At 22.5% G+C, this 19,133-nt stretch overlaps 10 protein-coding genes and 2 non-coding genes across 12 annotated transcripts in view; 8 read left to right on the top strand and 4 right to left on the bottom strand.

Moving 5' to 3' along the window:
- The window catches only part of fut9 (hypothetical protein), a gene marked incomplete at both ends in the record, with an annotated part of 1,668 nt that extends 880 nt beyond the window's left edge, over nucleotides 1–788 (top strand). The window contains one exon of the mRNA XM_628975.1: nucleotides 1–788. This exon is cut by the window's left edge and continues 880 nt beyond it. Coding sequence (XP_628977.1) covers nucleotides 1–788 — 788 coding nt within the window.
- An 83-nt stretch (nucleotides 789–871) lies between these two features.
- On the bottom strand, nucleotides 872–1,357 carry MTH (NUDIX hydrolase family protein; the record flags this gene model as incomplete). The annotated part of the gene is made up of 1 exon (XM_628974.1): nucleotides 872–1,357. The coding sequence occupies one exon, from the start codon at nucleotides 1,355–1,357 to the stop codon at nucleotides 872–874; it is 486 nt and encodes a 161-aa protein (XP_628976.1).
- A 253-nt stretch (nucleotides 1,358–1,610) lies between these two features.
- tRNA-Ile-UAU-2 lies at nucleotides 1,611–1,701 on the top strand. The gene has a single exon. It is a non-coding gene; the product is annotated as a tRNA-Ile (tRNA).
- A 190-nt stretch (nucleotides 1,702–1,891) lies between these two features.
- Nucleotides 1,892–3,844, top strand: DDB_G0293764 (hypothetical protein; the record flags this gene model as incomplete). The annotated part of the gene is made up of 1 exon (XM_628973.1): nucleotides 1,892–3,844. The coding sequence occupies one exon, from the start codon at nucleotides 1,892–1,894 to the stop codon at nucleotides 3,842–3,844; it is 1,953 nt and encodes a 650-aa protein (XP_628975.1).
- Nucleotides 3,845–4,246: 402 nt separating this feature from the next.
- On the bottom strand, nucleotides 4,247–8,398 carry DDB_G0293762 (carbohydrate-binding domain-containing protein; the record flags this gene model as incomplete). The annotated part of the gene is made up of 7 exons (XM_628972.1): nucleotides 4,247–5,610; nucleotides 5,747–6,118; nucleotides 6,221–6,541; nucleotides 6,686–6,829; nucleotides 6,936–7,118; nucleotides 7,205–8,173; nucleotides 8,338–8,398. 7 exons carry the CDS (start codon nucleotides 8,396–8,398, stop codon nucleotides 4,247–4,249), a joined length of 3,414 nt encoding a protein of 1,137 aa, XP_628974.1.
- Nucleotides 8,399–9,854: 1,456 nt separating this feature from the next.
- tRNA-Glu-UUC-18 lies at nucleotides 9,855–9,926 on the top strand. The gene has a single exon. It is a non-coding gene; the product is annotated as a tRNA-Glu (tRNA).
- A 209-nt stretch (nucleotides 9,927–10,135) lies between these two features.
- On the bottom strand, nucleotides 10,136–10,480 carry DDB_G0293760 (hypothetical protein; the record flags this gene model as incomplete). The annotated part of the gene is made up of 1 exon (XM_628971.1): nucleotides 10,136–10,480. The coding sequence occupies one exon, from the start codon at nucleotides 10,478–10,480 to the stop codon at nucleotides 10,136–10,138; it is 345 nt and encodes a 114-aa protein (XP_628973.1).
- An 820-nt stretch (nucleotides 10,481–11,300) lies between these two features.
- H2Bv1 (histone H2B domain-containing protein) lies at nucleotides 11,301–11,981 on the top strand (the record flags this gene model as incomplete). The annotated part of the gene is made up of 1 exon (XM_628970.1): nucleotides 11,301–11,981. One exon carries the CDS (start codon nucleotides 11,301–11,303, stop codon nucleotides 11,979–11,981), a length of 681 nt encoding a protein of 226 aa, XP_628972.1.
- An 852-nt stretch (nucleotides 11,982–12,833) lies between these two features.
- Nucleotides 12,834–13,193, top strand: DDB_G0294573 (hypothetical protein; the record flags this gene model as incomplete). The annotated part of the gene is made up of 1 exon (XM_001134488.1): nucleotides 12,834–13,193. The coding sequence occupies one exon, from the start codon at nucleotides 12,834–12,836 to the stop codon at nucleotides 13,191–13,193; it is 360 nt and encodes a 119-aa protein (XP_001134488.1).
- A 59-nt stretch (nucleotides 13,194–13,252) lies between these two features.
- Nucleotides 13,253–14,086, top strand: DDB_G0293786 (Ras GTPase; the record flags this gene model as incomplete). The annotated part of the gene is made up of 1 exon (XM_628969.2): nucleotides 13,253–14,086. The coding sequence occupies one exon, from the start codon at nucleotides 13,253–13,255 to the stop codon at nucleotides 14,084–14,086; it is 834 nt and encodes a 277-aa protein (XP_628971.2).
- Nucleotides 14,087–14,796: 710 nt separating this feature from the next.
- Nucleotides 14,797–18,191, top strand: DDB_G0293756 (regulator of chromosome condensation domain-containing protein; the record flags this gene model as incomplete). Its single annotated transcript, XM_628968.1, has 2 exons — nucleotides 14,797–14,928; nucleotides 15,024–18,191. The coding sequence occupies 2 exons, from the start codon at nucleotides 14,797–14,799 to the stop codon at nucleotides 18,189–18,191; spliced, it is 3,300 nt and encodes a 1,099-aa protein (XP_628970.1).
- Nucleotides 18,192–18,366: 175 nt separating this feature from the next.
- On the bottom strand, nucleotides 18,367–18,903 carry DDB_G0293754 (hypothetical protein; the record flags this gene model as incomplete). The annotated part of the gene is made up of 1 exon (XM_628967.1): nucleotides 18,367–18,903. The coding sequence occupies one exon, from the start codon at nucleotides 18,901–18,903 to the stop codon at nucleotides 18,367–18,369; it is 537 nt and encodes a 178-aa protein (XP_628969.1).
- Nucleotides 18,904–19,133: the final 230 nt, after the last annotated feature.

Raw genomic sequence — 19,133 nt, 5'->3', positions numbered from 1 at the left:
AAGTGGATTCCTATGGTCATTGTAACCATAATAAAGAACAAAGAAAAACCAAAGCTCAAGATTATAATGGTGCAAAAATGGAGATTTCAAGTTCTTACAAATTTGTAATGTCATTTGAGAATAGTGAAACCGATGATTATGTCACAGAGAAATTATTTGGTGTTTTCACCATTGGTTCCGTGCCCATCTATCATGGTGCCCCAAATGGTAAGAAATTCTTCCCATCCCCAAATGCCGGTATCTTTGTCAATGATTTTGAATCACCAGAGGATTTAGCTGCCCATTTGAAATTCTTGGATGAAAATGATGAAGAGTATGAAAAATGTTTACAATGGAAAAAAACAGGCCCTACAAAAGATTGGATGGTGGTTATGGACCAACTCAAGGCAAATGGTGATTGTAGAACTTGTATCAAGGTTGCCGATCTTCAAAGAAAAGAGGTTGGTATGGTTGTTAATAAAAATACCTCAATGCAATTAGTACCAAAATCATTCACTCCAAATGATGGTATCGTTGTATTTATTAGAGAAAGAAATACTTTTTGGTTCACATCGGTTGCAATACCTTATTCAACTACTTATGTCGAGTTGGTTGAAATCTTTTCAAACGCTTTAAATCATAAAGGTGAAATTTATTCAGCTAACGATCTTTGGTCAAAAGAACCAATCATTGATTTCAAAATGAAAGATAAAACTATTAAATTAACTCAAAATCAAGAAATTGAAGTTTTATTTGCAGATTTAGATTTCTTTTGGCATAGTAAAAAATTACCACCAGGTGAAGAATAAATAAAAAATAAAAAAAAAAAAAATAAAAAACACAAATAAATACAAATAAATGAATAATAAATAAAAAAAAGTAAATAAATGTTTTAAATTTTATTTTGATTTAATAATTGAATTATATCTTTATTTGGTTCTGGAAATTGTAAATAATTTAATTCAGTTTTTTTTATCCAAAACATTGGCTGGTTTTCTTTTGGTTTCGGTTTGATATTTTGTTGTAAATTAACTTTAAAGAAATGAATATTACAAATTATCTCTTTAAATTCAAATTCAACAATTTCAATTAATTTAATCATTGAATTATGGTTTGATAAATTTGAAGGTGAAGGAGTTGTTGTTGCTGTTGCTGTTGAGGTTGTTGAGGTTGATAAAATAATATCAACTTCTTCATATAATTCACGAATTAAACAATCAATAGGTGTTTCATCCTTTTCAATTTTACCACCTGGAAATTCAAATAATCCATAAAGGTGATCACCTTTTTTATTTCTTTTACATATTAAAATTTCATTTTTATCATTTTCAATTATCCCCACTGACACTTCAACCCTTTTTTTTATTTCATTTTTCATTTTTTATTATTCACAGATAAAATGTAAAGAATAAAAAAAAAAAAAAAAAAAAAAAATGAAAATTTTAAGAAAATATGAAATTTTTTGTACTTAATCCTAAAACAAAATTCTTGTGGACCCTTATTTCCATTTTATCAGAAAATTTAAATGATTATATAAGATTTTCATTTTAAAATTTGGTAAAAATTAAAATTAAATTTTAAAATCCATTCAATATATTTTTTTAAATATTTAAAAATAAAAATCATTGTGTGCTCTATTAACTCAGTCGGTAGAGTGAAGTACTTATATATCAGTATGATAAAGCAATGCTTTGGTCGCGAGTTCGATCCTCGCATGGAGCAACTTTTCCTTGGCTAAACAAAAGCCAAGGGTTCGATTCCAAATTCAACTCTTTTTAGTTGGTTTAAAAAATATTATAAAATCCACTCAAAGCTAATAAACAATAGAATAATCCCAATACTAACGAAAGTGATCAACCACAATCAAAAAGGTTTCGTACCAGGCAGATTCATTCTAGATAATATCATATCAATGAACGAATTAATCAACTATTGTAATGATAAAAGAATTAACGGAATAATTACACTATATGATTTCGAAAAAGCTTTTGACTCGATCTCACACGGTTCAATACTTAGATCACTACAACACATCAACATTCCAACCAATATAATCAACCTGATAATGAATCTACTCACCAAATCTGAAGCAAGAATTGAAATTAATGGTAGAACTACTATACCCTTTGAGATCAAAAGAGGAGTTAAACAAGGAGATCCACTATCACCCACCCTGTTCGTCCTTGTAATAGAGGCTTTAGCTAGAAAAATTTTACAAGATGATCGAATTACTGGCCTTCCTCTAAACAACAGCAACCACAGAGAGAAATTCCAAAGCTTTGCAGACGACTCGGCTTCAATGGTCCCAGACTCTCAACAACTTGAATTAGTACTACAACACTTCAATTCATTTTGCAAAGCCACTTCCTCAAAACTAAACATCGACAAATCTTCATCAATTCTTATAGGCAACCCAGACAATACCAACCAAAGAATTCCAATATCTACAAATCCAGAAAGATACTTGGGATACTTCTTCACAGGCAAAGGGATAACAAGAAAAATGCCAGAAATATTAAACACAATAAGATCATCCTTAGTACTATGGAAAACCACTGACTCAACAATCAAAACCAAAACCAACATCCTCAAAGCATTCGCACTCTCTAAATTAACCTACTATTCATATGTAGAGAACTTTAAGGAAGAGGAATTAAACCAAATCAATAAACTAGTCGAATGGTTTTTATCGGCACCAAACAACAAAAATGCTAGTGGATTTCAAGTTATTAATTTAATGAGAACCAAAAGAGCAAGATACCCACTAAAAGTAGGGGGCTGGAACATTTGGAATATAGAATTGAGACAACTGGCGCAGAAACTTTGGATCATAAACCAGTTCATCCTAGCACTAGAAACCAAACAAACAAACTCATCTCATCACAAAAGCTGGGAATATCAGATCCAAAAAAACAAATTCACATCCAGATACCTAAAAGAAAACTTAGACGAATGGAACAAAATAAGAATAAAAAAAGCAATCTTCAACAATAATCTCACATCCATAAAAAACGAAAATGGACAACCACTTTCACTGGCAGAATGGTATACCACAATTCAAGACCAAAATCCAACCATCCCTAAAACGGAATTCCAATCATCTCTAAACTTAAGAGGCTACAGCTATAATCAACTCTTCAACAACATACTGAAGATAAAAGACCCTAAAACAAGAGATACAATGTTTAGATTCCATGCCAGATGCCTTCCAATAAACTACCTTCACAACAAACAATGCCCACTCTGCAAAGAAGATATGAGCAAAGACCCATACGGTCACCTGTTCTTCTCATGCAAGAAAACAAAACAATTCATAAAAATAAATAAACTCAAAAATTTCATCTATATTACCACAGGCAAAGGTAAAAACTGGCACCATACAAGAATTAGGCAAAATAACAATTTCATTAATAGAATAACTCCAAAATTATCACCGACAGCCAAAAAAGATCAAGAAGTGAATGCAGATTACGCCAACCACAGATTCCACAAAGAATACTTTGAATGGAACTATAAAGCAATAGACTATGATCTAACCAGATCATTCGCATATAGAAACCTAATGGCCCTTATCCTCCACAACATTTGGATTTGGATTTGCAATCAAATATACAGTGAAGATCCTTTAACAGATGAATCACTATCATACAGCTCCCTTCTAAAGAAATGGCACAAATTGGCCACTCTAGAATACATCAAAAAAGCAAAAGATCTGAAAAACTTATCAGCAAAAGACCATAATAACTTCAAAGATCCTAAGATCCTTCTCACTTCAACGATCAAGCTAAGAAAAACTACAGCTAATTACTATTGTATTCCAGAATCATCTCTCCCAAATATTATATCTTTTGATCAATTCATATGATTAAAATAACCCTTCAGCTTAAATGATAAGCCTTTAAATAAATATTAAATAAAACTCGTATTAACACAGATGGACATATATCAATCTTGTTAATCCAATATTAAAAAAAAAAAAAAAAAAAAAATATTGTGTAATGTTATTATGTGATTTAATTAAAATATAAATAATTTTCAAATATTACTGTTTAATTGTTAATCATTATTATTCTAACTTCTACTACCATTATTAATATTATGAAAGTACACAAAACAAATGTGTTAGATAATTAATTCCAAAATATAACATTATTTTTTTATTTTACCAAATTATCAAAAAAATAAAAAAAAAAAATAAAACAATGAGTTTAAAATATAATTAACACAAAACATATATTTTATTATAAAACTTTATATTTTTTATTATTTATGAACAATCAACCATAACATTAACTAATTGACCTACATCAGTACCTTTAAGGATGTAACCAAAAGTATATTCATTACCAGGATTAATAGTTGGATTCCAACTTGGTAAAGAATAAGTTGGACCAGATGAGATTGTTACACCCCAAATTTGATCAATATTTGACATCATGAAACTAAATGCTTTGATTGGTTTGATACCATTATTTTTAATAGTAATTGAAGCTTGAAGATAATGATAAACTTCGCTATTTATCCATTTTGAAATAATAGTTTGATCAACTTGATAATTACATTGAGTTGGAATTAAAGTTGGTGTTACTATTATTTGATTTGAAATAATATTATTAACAATTACACGAACATAAAATGGTGTAGAAGTTGGAGTGATACTATCGGTGATTAAAACTATACCAGCATAGAATGAAACTGATGTATTTTTCCAACCTTGACCATTATTATAATTAACTTGAAGTGTAACTTTACTTGAATCAATTCCAAATTTGTGACCATAAATGGTAAGAGTTGAAGCTTGATTTGTAATTGAAGAGGTTGATTCTAAAACTGGAATATCTGAAAATTGGCTTAATAAAGAATATTGGAAACCAAGTGATTTAAGATCAAAACTTGAATAACCATTCATATTTGATTGATTATCAACAATACCATAAATTGATATTAATAAAGCATCATGTGCACCAAAACCATATGGTAATTCAATGGAGCAACTATAATTTGCTTGTCCATTTGTGTATGATAATAGTTTAGATTGACATGAAATTTTACTACTTGTTGGTTTTGATAAATAAACCAATGGATTATGTCTTGTTGAAATTCCAGAACCAGAATCAGAGGTTGTAAATTCAAATACAACCGTTCTATTCTCTTTGAATCCACCAACATCAATAGAAACTAAACTAGATTTAAAACTATTTAAAATTGGTGATTCATTATCATTATTACCAATTGGACATGTAGTATTAATTCTGAGTTGATTTGATGAAAGGAATTTAATGAATGGATTAAAATTATATGTTGATGGAGTAACACCAAAATGACCTTGAGCATCAGTTAATTTTGCTGATGAAATTCTATAAGATTGTGATCTACAATTTGGTGAAACTGGGAATCTTAATTGATAAACACCAGATTTATCATTACCAGATACAGCATTGTTTGGTGTTAATTTAATTGTAATTGGATTTAAATCATATTCACTTGTAATATTAAATTCTGCTGATAATAAACCATTTGTTAAATCTTCAATTCTTAAATCCCATCCAATTATTTTTTCACTATTTACATTAACATTTGTTGATGGGTATGCATTAAATTCTGTAATAATTGGTGGTAATTGATCAGCATCTATAAATATTTAAAAAATAAATACAAATAAAAAAAATAAAATGAAAAAAAAATAATTTATTAATATTTTAGAAAATTTAAAATAATAATAATAATAATGATAATAATAATAATAATAATTTAAATAATGACATACAATTTGATAAAACTCTTAATTGAGCAGTAGAACCAACTGAATTTATAATATAACCACGATCATAAATAAATGGAGAAAAGAAAATAATATAATTAATTTCACCAGAGAAAATTCTAGCAGGAATTATGAAATCAATACAGAATTGATTTTTTAATGGATCCCATGCACCAATAAATGGTTTATCAGTTTCATATGCTTTCATATTTGTTGGTGAATATAAAAGGAAAAATTGTGGAACCATTCCTTTATCAGCACCTGATAAACCAAAACATAATGTATTATTAAATGCTTGATTTGAAACATCAATATCATTATATTTAAATGAAAATGATGTAAAATTAAATGGATCTAATTTTTTATCTTTAATATAATCTATATTGAAAAAAAAAAAAGAAAAGAAAAGAAAAGAATTAGTTAGTTTAATTAATTGTTAATAAAATTTTTTTTTTTTTTAAAAAAAAAAATAATACTTACTTAAAGTTGGGAAATTTGGAACCTTATTAAAATTTGTATCAATAATTGGATTATCTTGATCAATACCTTGATTATTTCCTTTATAATCAAAAGAAATAACTGGTATAGTTTTCATAGTTGAATATTCAATTACTGATGCAATTGCTTCATAAACACCATTCATTGGGTTACCCCAAACTAAATCTGAACTTTGAATTTTAAATCTAAAAACATCTAAATATTTAATACCAGAAATATCATCATTTGCTTTTATTCTAATAAGTACTTTATCAAATGATAAATTAAATAACTCAACTTCACTAATAACAGCTGGATTTAAATCTATTTTAAAAATAAATAAATAAAATTTTTAATAAATTAAAATTAAATTCATCATTTTTAAAAAGAAATTTTAGTTTTTGTATATAAAAAAAGAAAAAAAAAAAAAAAAAAAAAAAAAAAAAAAAAAAAAAAAAGAATATTTACCAGTATTACTTGAAATAATATTTGCAATCTTTTCAGACTTTGAATGATCACCATTACGGTAACAATTTAAATTACCACTATAGAAGCTACCAGTAGCAGATGAAATTGAAATTGAATGATTACGTAATGTACCATTTGAAATACCTAAAAATTAATATTTAAAAAAAAAAAAAAAAAAAAAAAAAAAAGTTAAAATAAAGAACAATACATAATTATATATAAATTAAATCAATTAATCAAAGATACTAACCATATGGGAAAGATGGTGGAATAACTTCATAAGAAAATTGGTCATCGAAAGAAACAGTCATAGTTGGATCATATGAAGTATCAAATTTAACATTTGTATGGTAAATATATCTTGATCCAAAATTGGTTTCATTAATAATTGAAGTTTTTATATCACTATCAAAAGAAGCACTTGAATCTTTTACTATTATTATTTAAAATAATTAAAAAATTAGTAAATAAAAAAAAAAAAATAAAGTAAAATAAAATAAAATAAAAATTATTATTTACATTTTGTACTAATTGAAATATCACCACCAATTCTTTTAGCACCTTGATTATCAACAATTTGAAGATGCATTTTATTATTTTGAGTAGCAGTACTAAATTCAGAAATACCAATAAAAGTTGCATTTGAAGTTGAACCAAGTAATGGAATTAATTGACTTTGAATCATTTCATCATCTTCTTTTGAAATACTAGTGAGTGTATTTTTATTATTTATAATTTGAGTTTGAAAAGTTGCATGATTTGTCATTTCACCAAAACTTAAAACAGAGTTTATTGGTGGAAAAGATTCAAAATTTAATAATTGCATTGGTGGATTAGTTGGATCTTTTAAACCATCAAATGTACTATTGAAAGCGATTGTACCTTGTTTTGACTTTATTAAAACATTGGTTGTTGGATTAAATGGAATGTATGTATTTGTAGCTTGAATAAATACAATTAACCAATAGTTTCTTTTTTGGTATCCACCATTTTGAGCTGGATAAAAATAGCAGCCGTAAGGTTGAGGAACTTGACAAACGAATTCATAATTTGAGAAACCTTTTCCTATGTCCAAATTAATTGGATTCAATAATTTAAACCAATTGAATGGAGTTCCAAAACCACTAATTGAATTCCATCTATTTTGTTTTGATACAAATTTGACATTACTTGGTAATTGATCACATTGTGCAATTGCATAATCTGTTTTATTTATATAAACTGGGTATGGGTATTGGTAATTGGTATAGTCATGTGCTTGAAATGATACACTATTATTTCCAACCAATACTGTATGTCTAATTTGATAAATTGTTAATGTTCCATTTTTAACTTTTGCATCACCATTCACAACCCCACCAATTCCACTTACAAATACTAATGGTCTTGGATAATCAATTAATACATTAAATCTAATTGAACAATCTATTGAACCATATTCAATTTCATCTATTCTTTCAACTCTAATAATTTTTAATTCATCATCATCTATTTATTTATATATAATTTTATTTATTTTTAATATTAGTAAAACAAATTAAAAAAAAAAACAAAAAAATTTTGAAAAACGGCGTTTTGGGGTGAATGTGAAAATAAAAAATTTGGTCCATAATCCAAATTTTTTTTTTTTAATAAAAAAAAGATATTTTTACCTGATAAAACAAACCCGATTAAGTAAATAAAGATAAATATTAAAATATTTATATTTTTCATTTTTTATAAATTTTAGTTGTGATTAAAAAAAAAAAAAAAAAAAATTAAAATTATTTTAACACATTTATACTATTTTTTTCTTATATCATTTTTTTTTTTTTTTGATTCGTTTTTTTTTTTTTTATAAAAAAAAAACAAAAATTAAAATAAAATAAAATTAATAGAATCATGATCATCAATTTTATTTGATTAAGATGTTCATTGTGTTCATATTAATTAGTTTTAAAAATCTCGATTATTTAGAAATGTTTTTGATCTTTTTTTTTTTTTTTTTTTTCTCATTACCCTATTGGTTTTTAAAAAAATCAATTCTTTTTCAACAAAAAATATCTTCTCGTCATTCAAAAAACTATAATGGCTTTTTCAACATAAAAATCTTTTATTTGTTAAAAAAAAAAAAAAAATTAAAAAAATAAAAAAAATATAAAAAAAAAAAAAATAAACAATTCTCCAATCGAACCACATCATGACCCAAAAATAAACGAAACATCTGTGAATTAAAAAAATATTCTTTTATTGATTATTATAAAAAATCATTAGAACTAACCCAATAATATTAAAAAATAACCATATTATAATTTTCTTTAAAAAATTCTAATTAGATTTTTAATCTCTTTTTTTTTTTTTTAATACATTTCGTATATTAGGGTTTTTTTTTTTTTTTTTTTAAAATTAAACTATAATTTTATATTTTTTTAAAAAAAAAAAACATTAAATCCCATATTGAGATGGCTATTTTTTTTTTTTTAAAAAAAAAAAAAAAAAAAAAAAAAAAAAAAAAAAAGAATTATATATAACCCTTATATTGAAATAACTGTCCCATTATTTCCCAAACAGTATTATTTTTACATTTATTGAAAAACGAACAATCTTTTAAAAAACCAAAATCCAAATAATATCTATTTTTAAAGATAGAAAAAAAAAAAAAAAAAATTAAAGAAAAGAAAAGAATACAAAAGAAAAAATAAAATAAAATAAAATAAAATGACCCATTGATTTTAAACAACTTATTTTTCAAATAATTCAAATAGGCAATGAATAATTCATTAATCTAAAATAATTAAAAGTAAATTTTTAAATTCTGATAAAAAAAAGAATTGTTTTAAAAATAGATGGAACGAAAAAAATTGTTTTTAAAATTTGATTAATTTCTTTAAGAAATTGTTCAAAAAAAAAAAAAATACTCTATTTCGAATTTTTATATTAATGTGTTAAAATTCTAATTAAACCTTTAATTTTTGAAATAACGCAATTATTAGTTGCTCCTCCTTGAGATGCTAGATCTCAGTTTATTTGTAGTTTATTTACAGGGTCTCTAAAAGAGGGGTTAGTTTACTTTTTTTTTTGTTTCAAATTTTGAATTGTATTATTACTTTTGATTAAAACATCTTTTTTGTTTTTTCGATCTCAGAAAAAACCAATTTATTAAATTATTGAAAACAAAGTTTCAACCAAATCCTCATTGGTGTAGTCGGTAACACTCTAGTCTTTCACACTGGTACCTCGGGTTCGATTCCCGAATGGGGAGCTTTTTCAAACTAACTGATATTAGTCGAGGGTTCGATTCTATACTTAAAACAATTCTCAAAATTAGTTTTATTAAATTGACCTCAGGCCTTTTAAGTACTCTGGTAAGAAATAAAATAAAAATTCAACTCAGTTTTTAAATAAGATTATAAAAATTTGTATGTTCTTTATTTTTATTAAGTTTTATTGTGCATTTTCAAAAAATATAAATTAATAAAATTCCTCTTTGATAATTAAAACATTTGAACATTGTTGAACGGCCCATTGGCTCTTTTTAATACGATGTCCACCATATGTAAAATCCATATACATTTCATATGCTGTATTATTAGCATCAACTAGTAGTTTTAATAATTTTGCTTCATGGATTGTTGCATTATTAACAAAAGATTCTTCAGCTTTACGATTTGCAGCTTTACCAACACGGTTAGTTGAATCACCCTTTTCATACATAATTATATCTTGATGATAATATTTATCAAATACTTCTAATATTTTATTAGTTTGAATACCTTTAATAACTGCTTCTAAATTTGGTTTATTATTTGATGACATTTTATTTTATTTTATTTATTTTACTTATTTAAAAAAAGAAAGGTTGGTTTTTGTTTTATACCAATTCCCCATCCCATAAAATTTTTTTAAAAAACTTTTTGTTCTGGTGTTTTACAATTTTTCTTTTTTTTTTTAAAATTAAATTTATTAATAGGTCAAGAATACTTGAGAATGATAGTGAGTTATTTTAGATAACAATAAAAACTATAAAATTTAAAAAAAAAAAAATAATCATTCATTAAAAAATTAATTAAAATTTTAAATTTTTTCTTTTTTTTTTTTTTTTTTTTTTTTTATTGGGGAAATTTAATTTTAAAATGTAATTCAATTATTATTTTTGAGATAATTATCTGTTAATGAATTTTAAAATGTTGTATTATTATATTGAGTTTTAAATATGATAGTTTTTAAAATTAAATAAAATAATTAAGCTTTTTTTTTTTTTTTTTTTTTTAATATTATAAAAAACAAAAACTAAAAGAAAAAATATATATGTATATTATTAAATATTATCAAAAAAATATCTTTAAATAACTCAAAAATTTGGATAAAAATTTCCTAATATTGGCGATGATGTGTTTTCGAATTTTTTTTAAAATTTGTTTTTGAAAAGATATTTTTTTTTTCATTCATTCAAATTTTTACAGATATTTTCATATTTCCTATAAATTAAATTTGTTTTATTTTTTTTTATTTTTTTTATTTATTTTTTTTTTTTTTTAAAAAAAATAATTTTCTTTTTTTTTTCTAAAAATTAATTTTTTTTTTTTTTTTTTAATACATTTATTTTATTTTTTCAAATTAAAAAAAAAAAAGAGAGATGAGACATAGAGGAAGACGATCAACACAGCATACACATGTAAGAGAAGGAATTTACATCAAAAAGTTAATTAAACAAATTAATCCAGCATGTAGAATTCAAGTTAAGAGTGTTCAAATTTTAACTAGTTTAATTAGAGATACAACAATTAGTATTATGAATGAAGCATTTCATTTAGTACAACTTTCAAATAAAAGAACCTTAAGTGCACGTGACGTTCAAACTTCCGTTCGTTTATGTACTGTTGGTGAAATTTCAAGACATGCAGTCTCTGAAGGTGTTAAAAGAGTTACAAATTTTAATTCCGCAAAGCAATATCCACCACAACCACCACCAGCAAAAACCGCCACTCCTTCATCCCCTTCTTCAATTCCTGCTCCACCAATTTCCCACCCACCAATAATCCCACATTCTTATTTAAAAACAAAGGTAAAACAAATGAATTATAATTACAGAATTTCAAATTCTTCAATGCATTATTTATCAGCTGTTATTGAATATTTGCTTTCTGAAATATTAGAGTTATCTAGTAATGGGGCAGTATCAGCCAAGAGAACTTTAATTCAACCAAGAGATATTTTCTTAGCCATTGCTAATGACATTGAATTACATTCAATGTATGGTCACGTAATCATTCCAGGTGGTGGTACAAAACCATTGTTCAATTCCTTATCTTTCTAAAATTGTAAAAATCATTCCACACCCTCAATAAACAATCTCTACAAATTATTATCATAATAACTATTTTGTTTTATTTTAAATAATAAAACTCAAAATTGTTCATTAATCTAATTTATTTAAAAATAAATTCATTTTTTTAATATATACAAAAAAAAAAAAAAAAACTTTCCTTTTTATTTCTTTATCATTATTTGAATATTTATAAATAAACTTTTGATACCAAACATTAAAGTGATTGTTGATCTTTTAAAAATAATTATAGATGGTAAAAAAAAAAAAATTAATATTAAAAAATAAATAAAATGGTAAAATGAAAAAATTATTTAAAAAATATATATTTTGTTTTTTTTGTTTGAGGGGTTATTAATATTATTATTTTTATTATTTTTCTGTTTGGTTATAGTTTTTTATTTATCTTTAATGACAATGTTATTAAAAAAAAAAATAATAATAATAATAATTTATTTTAAAAAATGGATATATTGGATTTGTGAAAAAAATTAGGATGGAGGTGGATATACAAAAAAAAACACTTTTTTTCTGAAATTAGAAAAAGGTAAAACATTAATTTTTTTATTCTATTTTTATTTTTTAACCCCAGATTTAAAATTTTTTTAAAATATTTATAATTAGAATATTTAAACCCTCTTTTTTTATCAGATTTATAAATAATTAAAATCATTACCTCCATTTTTTATAAATTTATTTTAAAATAAATTTTAATTTTTATAATTTTTTAAAAAAAAACTATAAATTGTTTTATTTATTTTTTTCAATTTTTTCATTTCAATTATAGATTGTTAATATTAATAATAATAAATAATAAATAAACAAAAAAACAAAAAAAAAAAAATGAATTCAAAAATTAAAAAATCAAATTCAGTCAATGAAACCAATCAAATTCAACCAAATGTACAAACTGATATTTCAATTGATATAGATTTTAATAAGGTCTTTGCAGATTTGGAAAATATTTTTAAAGGTACTCCAAATTGTTCACAATCTGATTTCACTCAAGGTGTTGTAAATCATTATGTTGCTCAAAATTTAAATGTTTTCATTTGTCATCCAGTTCATAAATGTGATAATTATGAAGCAAAACATCATTATGAATTTAAAACAAATCTTATTCAATCAAAAGGATATGACATTTATTTAGCTCATCGTGGTAAACCAATGGTTGCAACAAATTTTGGTGATGGTAATATCTAAAATATAATTTTATTAAAAAAAAAAAAAAAAAAAAAAAAAAAAAAAAAAAAAAAAAAAAAATGGATAATAATTATAACAATAATTTTAATAAAAATAAAATCAAAGAATATGAAATTTTAATTTTAGGAAGTAAAAAAACTGGAGAATCAAGTATAATATGTCAATTTTTAAACGATGGAAAATATTTTGAAACTTTTTTAGATCAAATTTATAAAAAATTAATTACAATTGAAAATGATAATAATAATAATAAAAATTTAAATAATAATTATAATAATAATAATAATAATAATAATAATAATAATAATAATAATAATAATAATAATAATAATAATAATAATAATAATGGTATACCAAATGATTATATTTTAAAAATGATTGATAGTGGTAATCAGTCTATTCAAAATAAAGAAATTAGAAAAAAGAATATAAAAAATGCAAATGGATTTATATTATTATATTCAGTTGATTCAATTCAATCATTTGAAGAAATTAAGGTCATTCATTCAGAGATTCAAAAAATTAGAGAAACTAAACAAGTACCGTTGATAATCGTCGGTAATAAATGTGATCTATCAGTACAACGTTTAATATTACCTGAACAAGGTGAAAAATTAGCAATTGATTTAGGTTATACCTCAAATCATTTCATTGAATCATCTGCAAAATTTAATATTAGAATAATGGATATTTTCATAAACTTAACTATAATTATAAATAATTTTCAAAATTTCTTATTATTATCATCATCATCATCATTATCATCCTTAAGTTGTTCTTCTTCTTCAATAACTTCATCATCTTCATCTTCTTTGTCTTCAATAACTTCAATCTCTTATTCGCCATCTTCGTTTCCAAAGAAAAATAAAAACCAATCTTGTAAAATCATGTGAATTGAAAATAAAAAAAAATAAAAAAAATAAAAATAAAAAAATAAAAAAAACAAATATATTTAAAAATTAAAATTAAAAATAGATGTTACCTATTTTATTTTTTATTTTAATAGTTATTTTTATTATTTTTTTTTTAATTTTTTTTAATCAAAAAAAAAAAAAAAAATAATAACATGTCAAATTTGACATTGAAAAAAAAAAAAAATAAAAATAAAAAATAAAATCAATTATAAAAAATAAAATCAATTATAAAAAATTGGTAAATAAATAATTAAATTCTAAAAATAATTTTTGATTAGAAAAAAAAAAAAAAAAAGAAAAAAAAATTAAAAAAACAGAATGTTTGCATTCATTTTTTTTTTTATTTAATATTATTTTGTGTAATTTGGGTATTCTATATATCTATTAAATTCATATTAAAAATAAATTTAAATAATTGTTAAAAAAAATGGATGAAAAATAAAATTAAAAAAAAAAAAGAAAAACTATTTTTTTTTTCTGCCTCAAAACATTTCTTACTCTCAAAAATAGATATTTTCAATTTTTTTTTTTTAATCAAAAATAACAAAAAAAATAGAAAAAAAATCTTATATTTTTCTTGAAAATTTTTTTTTTTTTTCTCACTTTTTTTTTTTTTTTTTTTCTTTATTATTGTTATAACATATTTTTATAAAATTTTTTTTTTTCCTATATCTATTCTTAAAAAAATAATGGATATTGAACAAAAACAATTTTTTACAGAAATTTCAGATTTATTTAAATCCAATCTTCTAATTAAAGCTATTAGATTAATTAATAAAAAATTAACAACAATAACAGATAATAATGAATTTAAATATAAAGTAGGTGCCTCAATTAAAAAATACTTTTTTTTTTATTTTTTTATTTTTTTTTTTTTTCCCAATCAAAAATATACTAATTTTTTTAAATTTTTTAGTTAATTTTAATTTTAGGTAAATTATGTTTAAAAGGTAGAAATGTTGATACAATTATACCAATGATTGAAAATGAATTAAAAACCAATGAAATCAAAGGATCAATTAAATTTAATTTAATGTCATTACTTTATAGATGTTATTATTTAAAATCATCAAGTGGATCAAAATCTGTAACAAATAATTATCAATATAAGAGTAAAACTACAACTAATCATCCCGAAACAATGCAAATAATGAATCAAAGTGATAATATCTCTGATATGGTATTAAGTAGAAATAGATCTGTTTCAGTTCAATTTGAAAATGAAACTTTAGAACAAAGAGAATCGAAAAGAATTAAATTTACAACCACCAATACTGATGATGAAAGTTGTGATGACCAGAAAGGAGTTAATGGTGACGAAAAAAATTCAGTATATAATTTTTATGACGATTTAAATTTTCAATATTATTTATTCTCAAGTGATTTATTTGTTAGAGATAGAATTTTTAAATTTAAAACACCAATTAAATCAATTTCATGTGGTCGTTATTTTAGTTCGATTTTAGATAGTAATGGTATGGTTTGGAATTGGGGTTTATTTTTTGAAGTTTGTTCAAATGGTCAAGCATCGCCAACTCATCCATACCCAATGAAAAAACCAATTAAAAAAATTGCATCTGGTCATCACCATTGTATCGCTTTGGCAACCGATGGCTCTGTTTATGGTTGGGGTGCCAATACATTTAACTCAATCGGTATAGTTACTTCAAATAATGGAAATATTAAAACACCAACACCAATTGAATTTATAAATTATAATGGTGAAATTAATAATAATAATAATAGTAATAATTATTATATTAATGATTATACTAGAAATAATAATGAAAATGATTCTGAAATTTTAAAAATTTCAGCAGGTGGTTTTAATAGTGCATTCATTACAAAGAATGGTAACCTATTTGTTTGTGGTAGAAATGATCGTTTTCAACTTGGTATTGAAGAAACTACAGCCTCACCACCACCACTATTCACAATTGAACCGGATAAAAAGTATTTGCCATCAATATTGGTTGCATCCTCATCAATAACTAGAGATTATTCATATTTAATTAATAATAAACAATTTTCAGATTTACATATTACATTTGGTAAAGATAAAAATACTGAAGAAATAGCTTATTGTCATTTAATACTTTTAACAATTTTAGAAAATGATGAATTATTAAATCAATTAATTCAATTAAAATTAAAATCAATTAATAAAATCGTTAAAATTGATATTATTGAATTTTTAAATTTAGTAATTAAAACAAAGAATTATAATGGTAAAGGTGATGATGATGATGATTTTAATAAAGAATCAAATAAAAAAATAATACTTGATCAATTAATTGAAGAGAATCAATTATTTTCAAATTCATTCATTGATTTCATTTCATTCATTTATACAAATACAACTTCAAAAAGAAATATGAAAATACTTTTTCAATATTCTAAACTTTTCAATTGTAAACAATTAACAAATTATTTAAATGAAACTTCATTCAATATAATTCAAGAGGAATCAGATTTATCAATACCAAGTAAATTATTAAAAAGATTTAATAATGATGATGATAATTTATCCGATTGTACAATCATTTCAAATGATGGTAAAATTAAAATTAAAGCTCATAAATCAATTTTAATTTCACGTTTAAATTATTTTAAAAATTTATTATTAGTTGATCAAATAGATAATTCAAATGATTCAAATGATTCAAATGAAATTAAATTAAATGATAAAACAATACCAGATAATCATTTAATATTAATTATTGCATATTTATATTGTGATCGTATTAAATTTGATTTATTACCACAAGAAATTGTAACTGGTGATTTTGTTTTATCATTATGTTCAACTAGTGATCAATTAAAGTTGACAAGATTTAAAGATGGTTTATTGAAATTAATTTCAAATTCTATTACTAAAGAGAATGCAATCTCTTTACTTTTATGGTCAAAAAATAATTCTTACTCATTAGAAAGATTCATTAAATGTTTCATTAGTTTACATGTTGAATTTATTAATTCTGAACATTATGATCCAACTTTTTTACCATTCCCTTTAAATCAATCCCCTGCTAATCAACAAACTCCAACACATGTTGCAAAACATGAAAAATTCGTTGACGTTGCTGTTGGTGCAAAATTAATGTTGGCTTTAACTGTTGATAATAAACTTTATCAATTGGGCATTGGTAGTGACAGATCTAGAAAACCAATTCAACAAATCACTTTACCATTCCCTGATGAAAATACAATTATTAAGAAAATATCTTGTGGTAGTAGTCATTGGATAGCTGTTACTGAAAATAATAAAATCTATGGTATGGGTTGTGCTGATCTAAATCAATTAGTTGAAGGTTCTAGAAAATTTTGTTATAACCCAACTTTAATCTCTGATTCTAATAAATATAATAATGCAAAAGCTGGTTTCTATGCTTCAATGTATTGGAACGATTTATCAAATTTCCCTTTACATCCAAATGGTTTAAATAATAATAATAACGATAATAATAATAATAATTCATTAAAAGTTGATAAACCAATTACAATTGAAGTTTATAATTCATCATCATCATCCTTATGGTTTTTCAAAAATTATGATTTTATTGATTCATTATTAAAAAATAAACTTTCAGGTAGTGATGATGAGAAACAACAAGAACAAGAAAATTCAAATGATGAATTTACAAAATCAATTATTTCTACAACTAGTGCATGTTTACCACCATATTTATATGAATTAATTTCAAATAAAGAAAATGGAAATGATAATACAATTCAATTATTTGGTTTCTCAAAAGAGTTAATTGAAAAATCTTTCTTAAAAACTACTAAAGATTTAAATATTAATTCTGGTGATGAAATTTTAGATTTATTATTCTTAACAACTAGTTTTGGTAATTATAAACTTACAAATGAATTATTTGGAATTCTAAAGAAATCAATTGATTTGAAACAAGCTTGTATACTATTTACTCTTATTCACAAATCAAAATATTCTTTACAATTAGCATTTTTATTCAATTATTTATTAGGTTATATTGGTAAAAATAGATTAAAAATTTTACAAGATACTGAATTATTTAATTCAATTCCAATTTCTTTATTAGATTTAATTTCTTCAAAATAAATTTAATAACATAAAAATAAAAATAAAAATAAAAATAAAAATAAAATATATAAATAAATTAAATAAATAAAATAAATAAAATAAAATAAAAAATAAAAAATAAAAATAATGTCTTTTAATCTATTTATTTATTTAATTTTTATTATTTTTATTATCAATATTATTAAAATTAAAATTAATTTAATTCACTGTAAATATTAATTAAACTTAATTTATTATCTTCTAAATTTCCTTGAAGTAATAAATTTGAAGTATTATCTAATTTAATTGATTTACCATTAGAGTTTTGGATTGTTGAAACTTTAATTTTATTAATACTACCAATTTGTGATAAAATATCATTATCTATTGTATAGAAATATCCATTATTATCATTATTATTGGTTTCTTTTTTATACATTGTAACAATGTTAAATTTATTATTAAAATTATGAGTTGATTGTGTCATACTTCCAAATACAATTAATTTATAATCATGATTATTTGTTGATGAAATCTCTAAATTGTTAATATTCTCTTTAATACTATTAAAAGATACTGATACCAATAAATCTTTGGAAATGTGAATTACATTCAATGGATTATTCAAATTTGTTAATATGTATGAATCTTCACTAGTTCTTTGTAATCCATAAAAATTTGATAATTTGAACATTGCAAAACTTGAATTTAAGATTATAGATATAAATAACAATATTAATATTATTTTCATTTTTTTTTTTTTTTTAACCCCAAATAAAATTAATGAACAATAATTATTAAAAAAAAAAAACTAACACATAAACAAAAAATTAATTCACAATTTAATTTTTTATTTAATTTTTATTTTTTTATAATTATTTGTATTTTTTTTTATTTTTTTTTATTTTTTTTATTTATAGATAAATTTTAATAATAATTTTATTATTATTTTATTCTCATAAAAGATTTTTTTTTTTTAAT

Source organism: Dictyostelium discoideum (genome assembly GCF_000004695.1).
Source record: "Dictyostelium discoideum AX4 chromosome 6 chromosome, whole genome shotgun sequence".
In the NCBI taxonomy this organism is placed as follows: domain Eukaryota; phylum Evosea; class Eumycetozoa; order Dictyosteliales; family Dictyosteliaceae; genus Dictyostelium; species Dictyostelium discoideum.
This window is presented reverse-complemented; position numbering and strand designations above follow the sequence as displayed.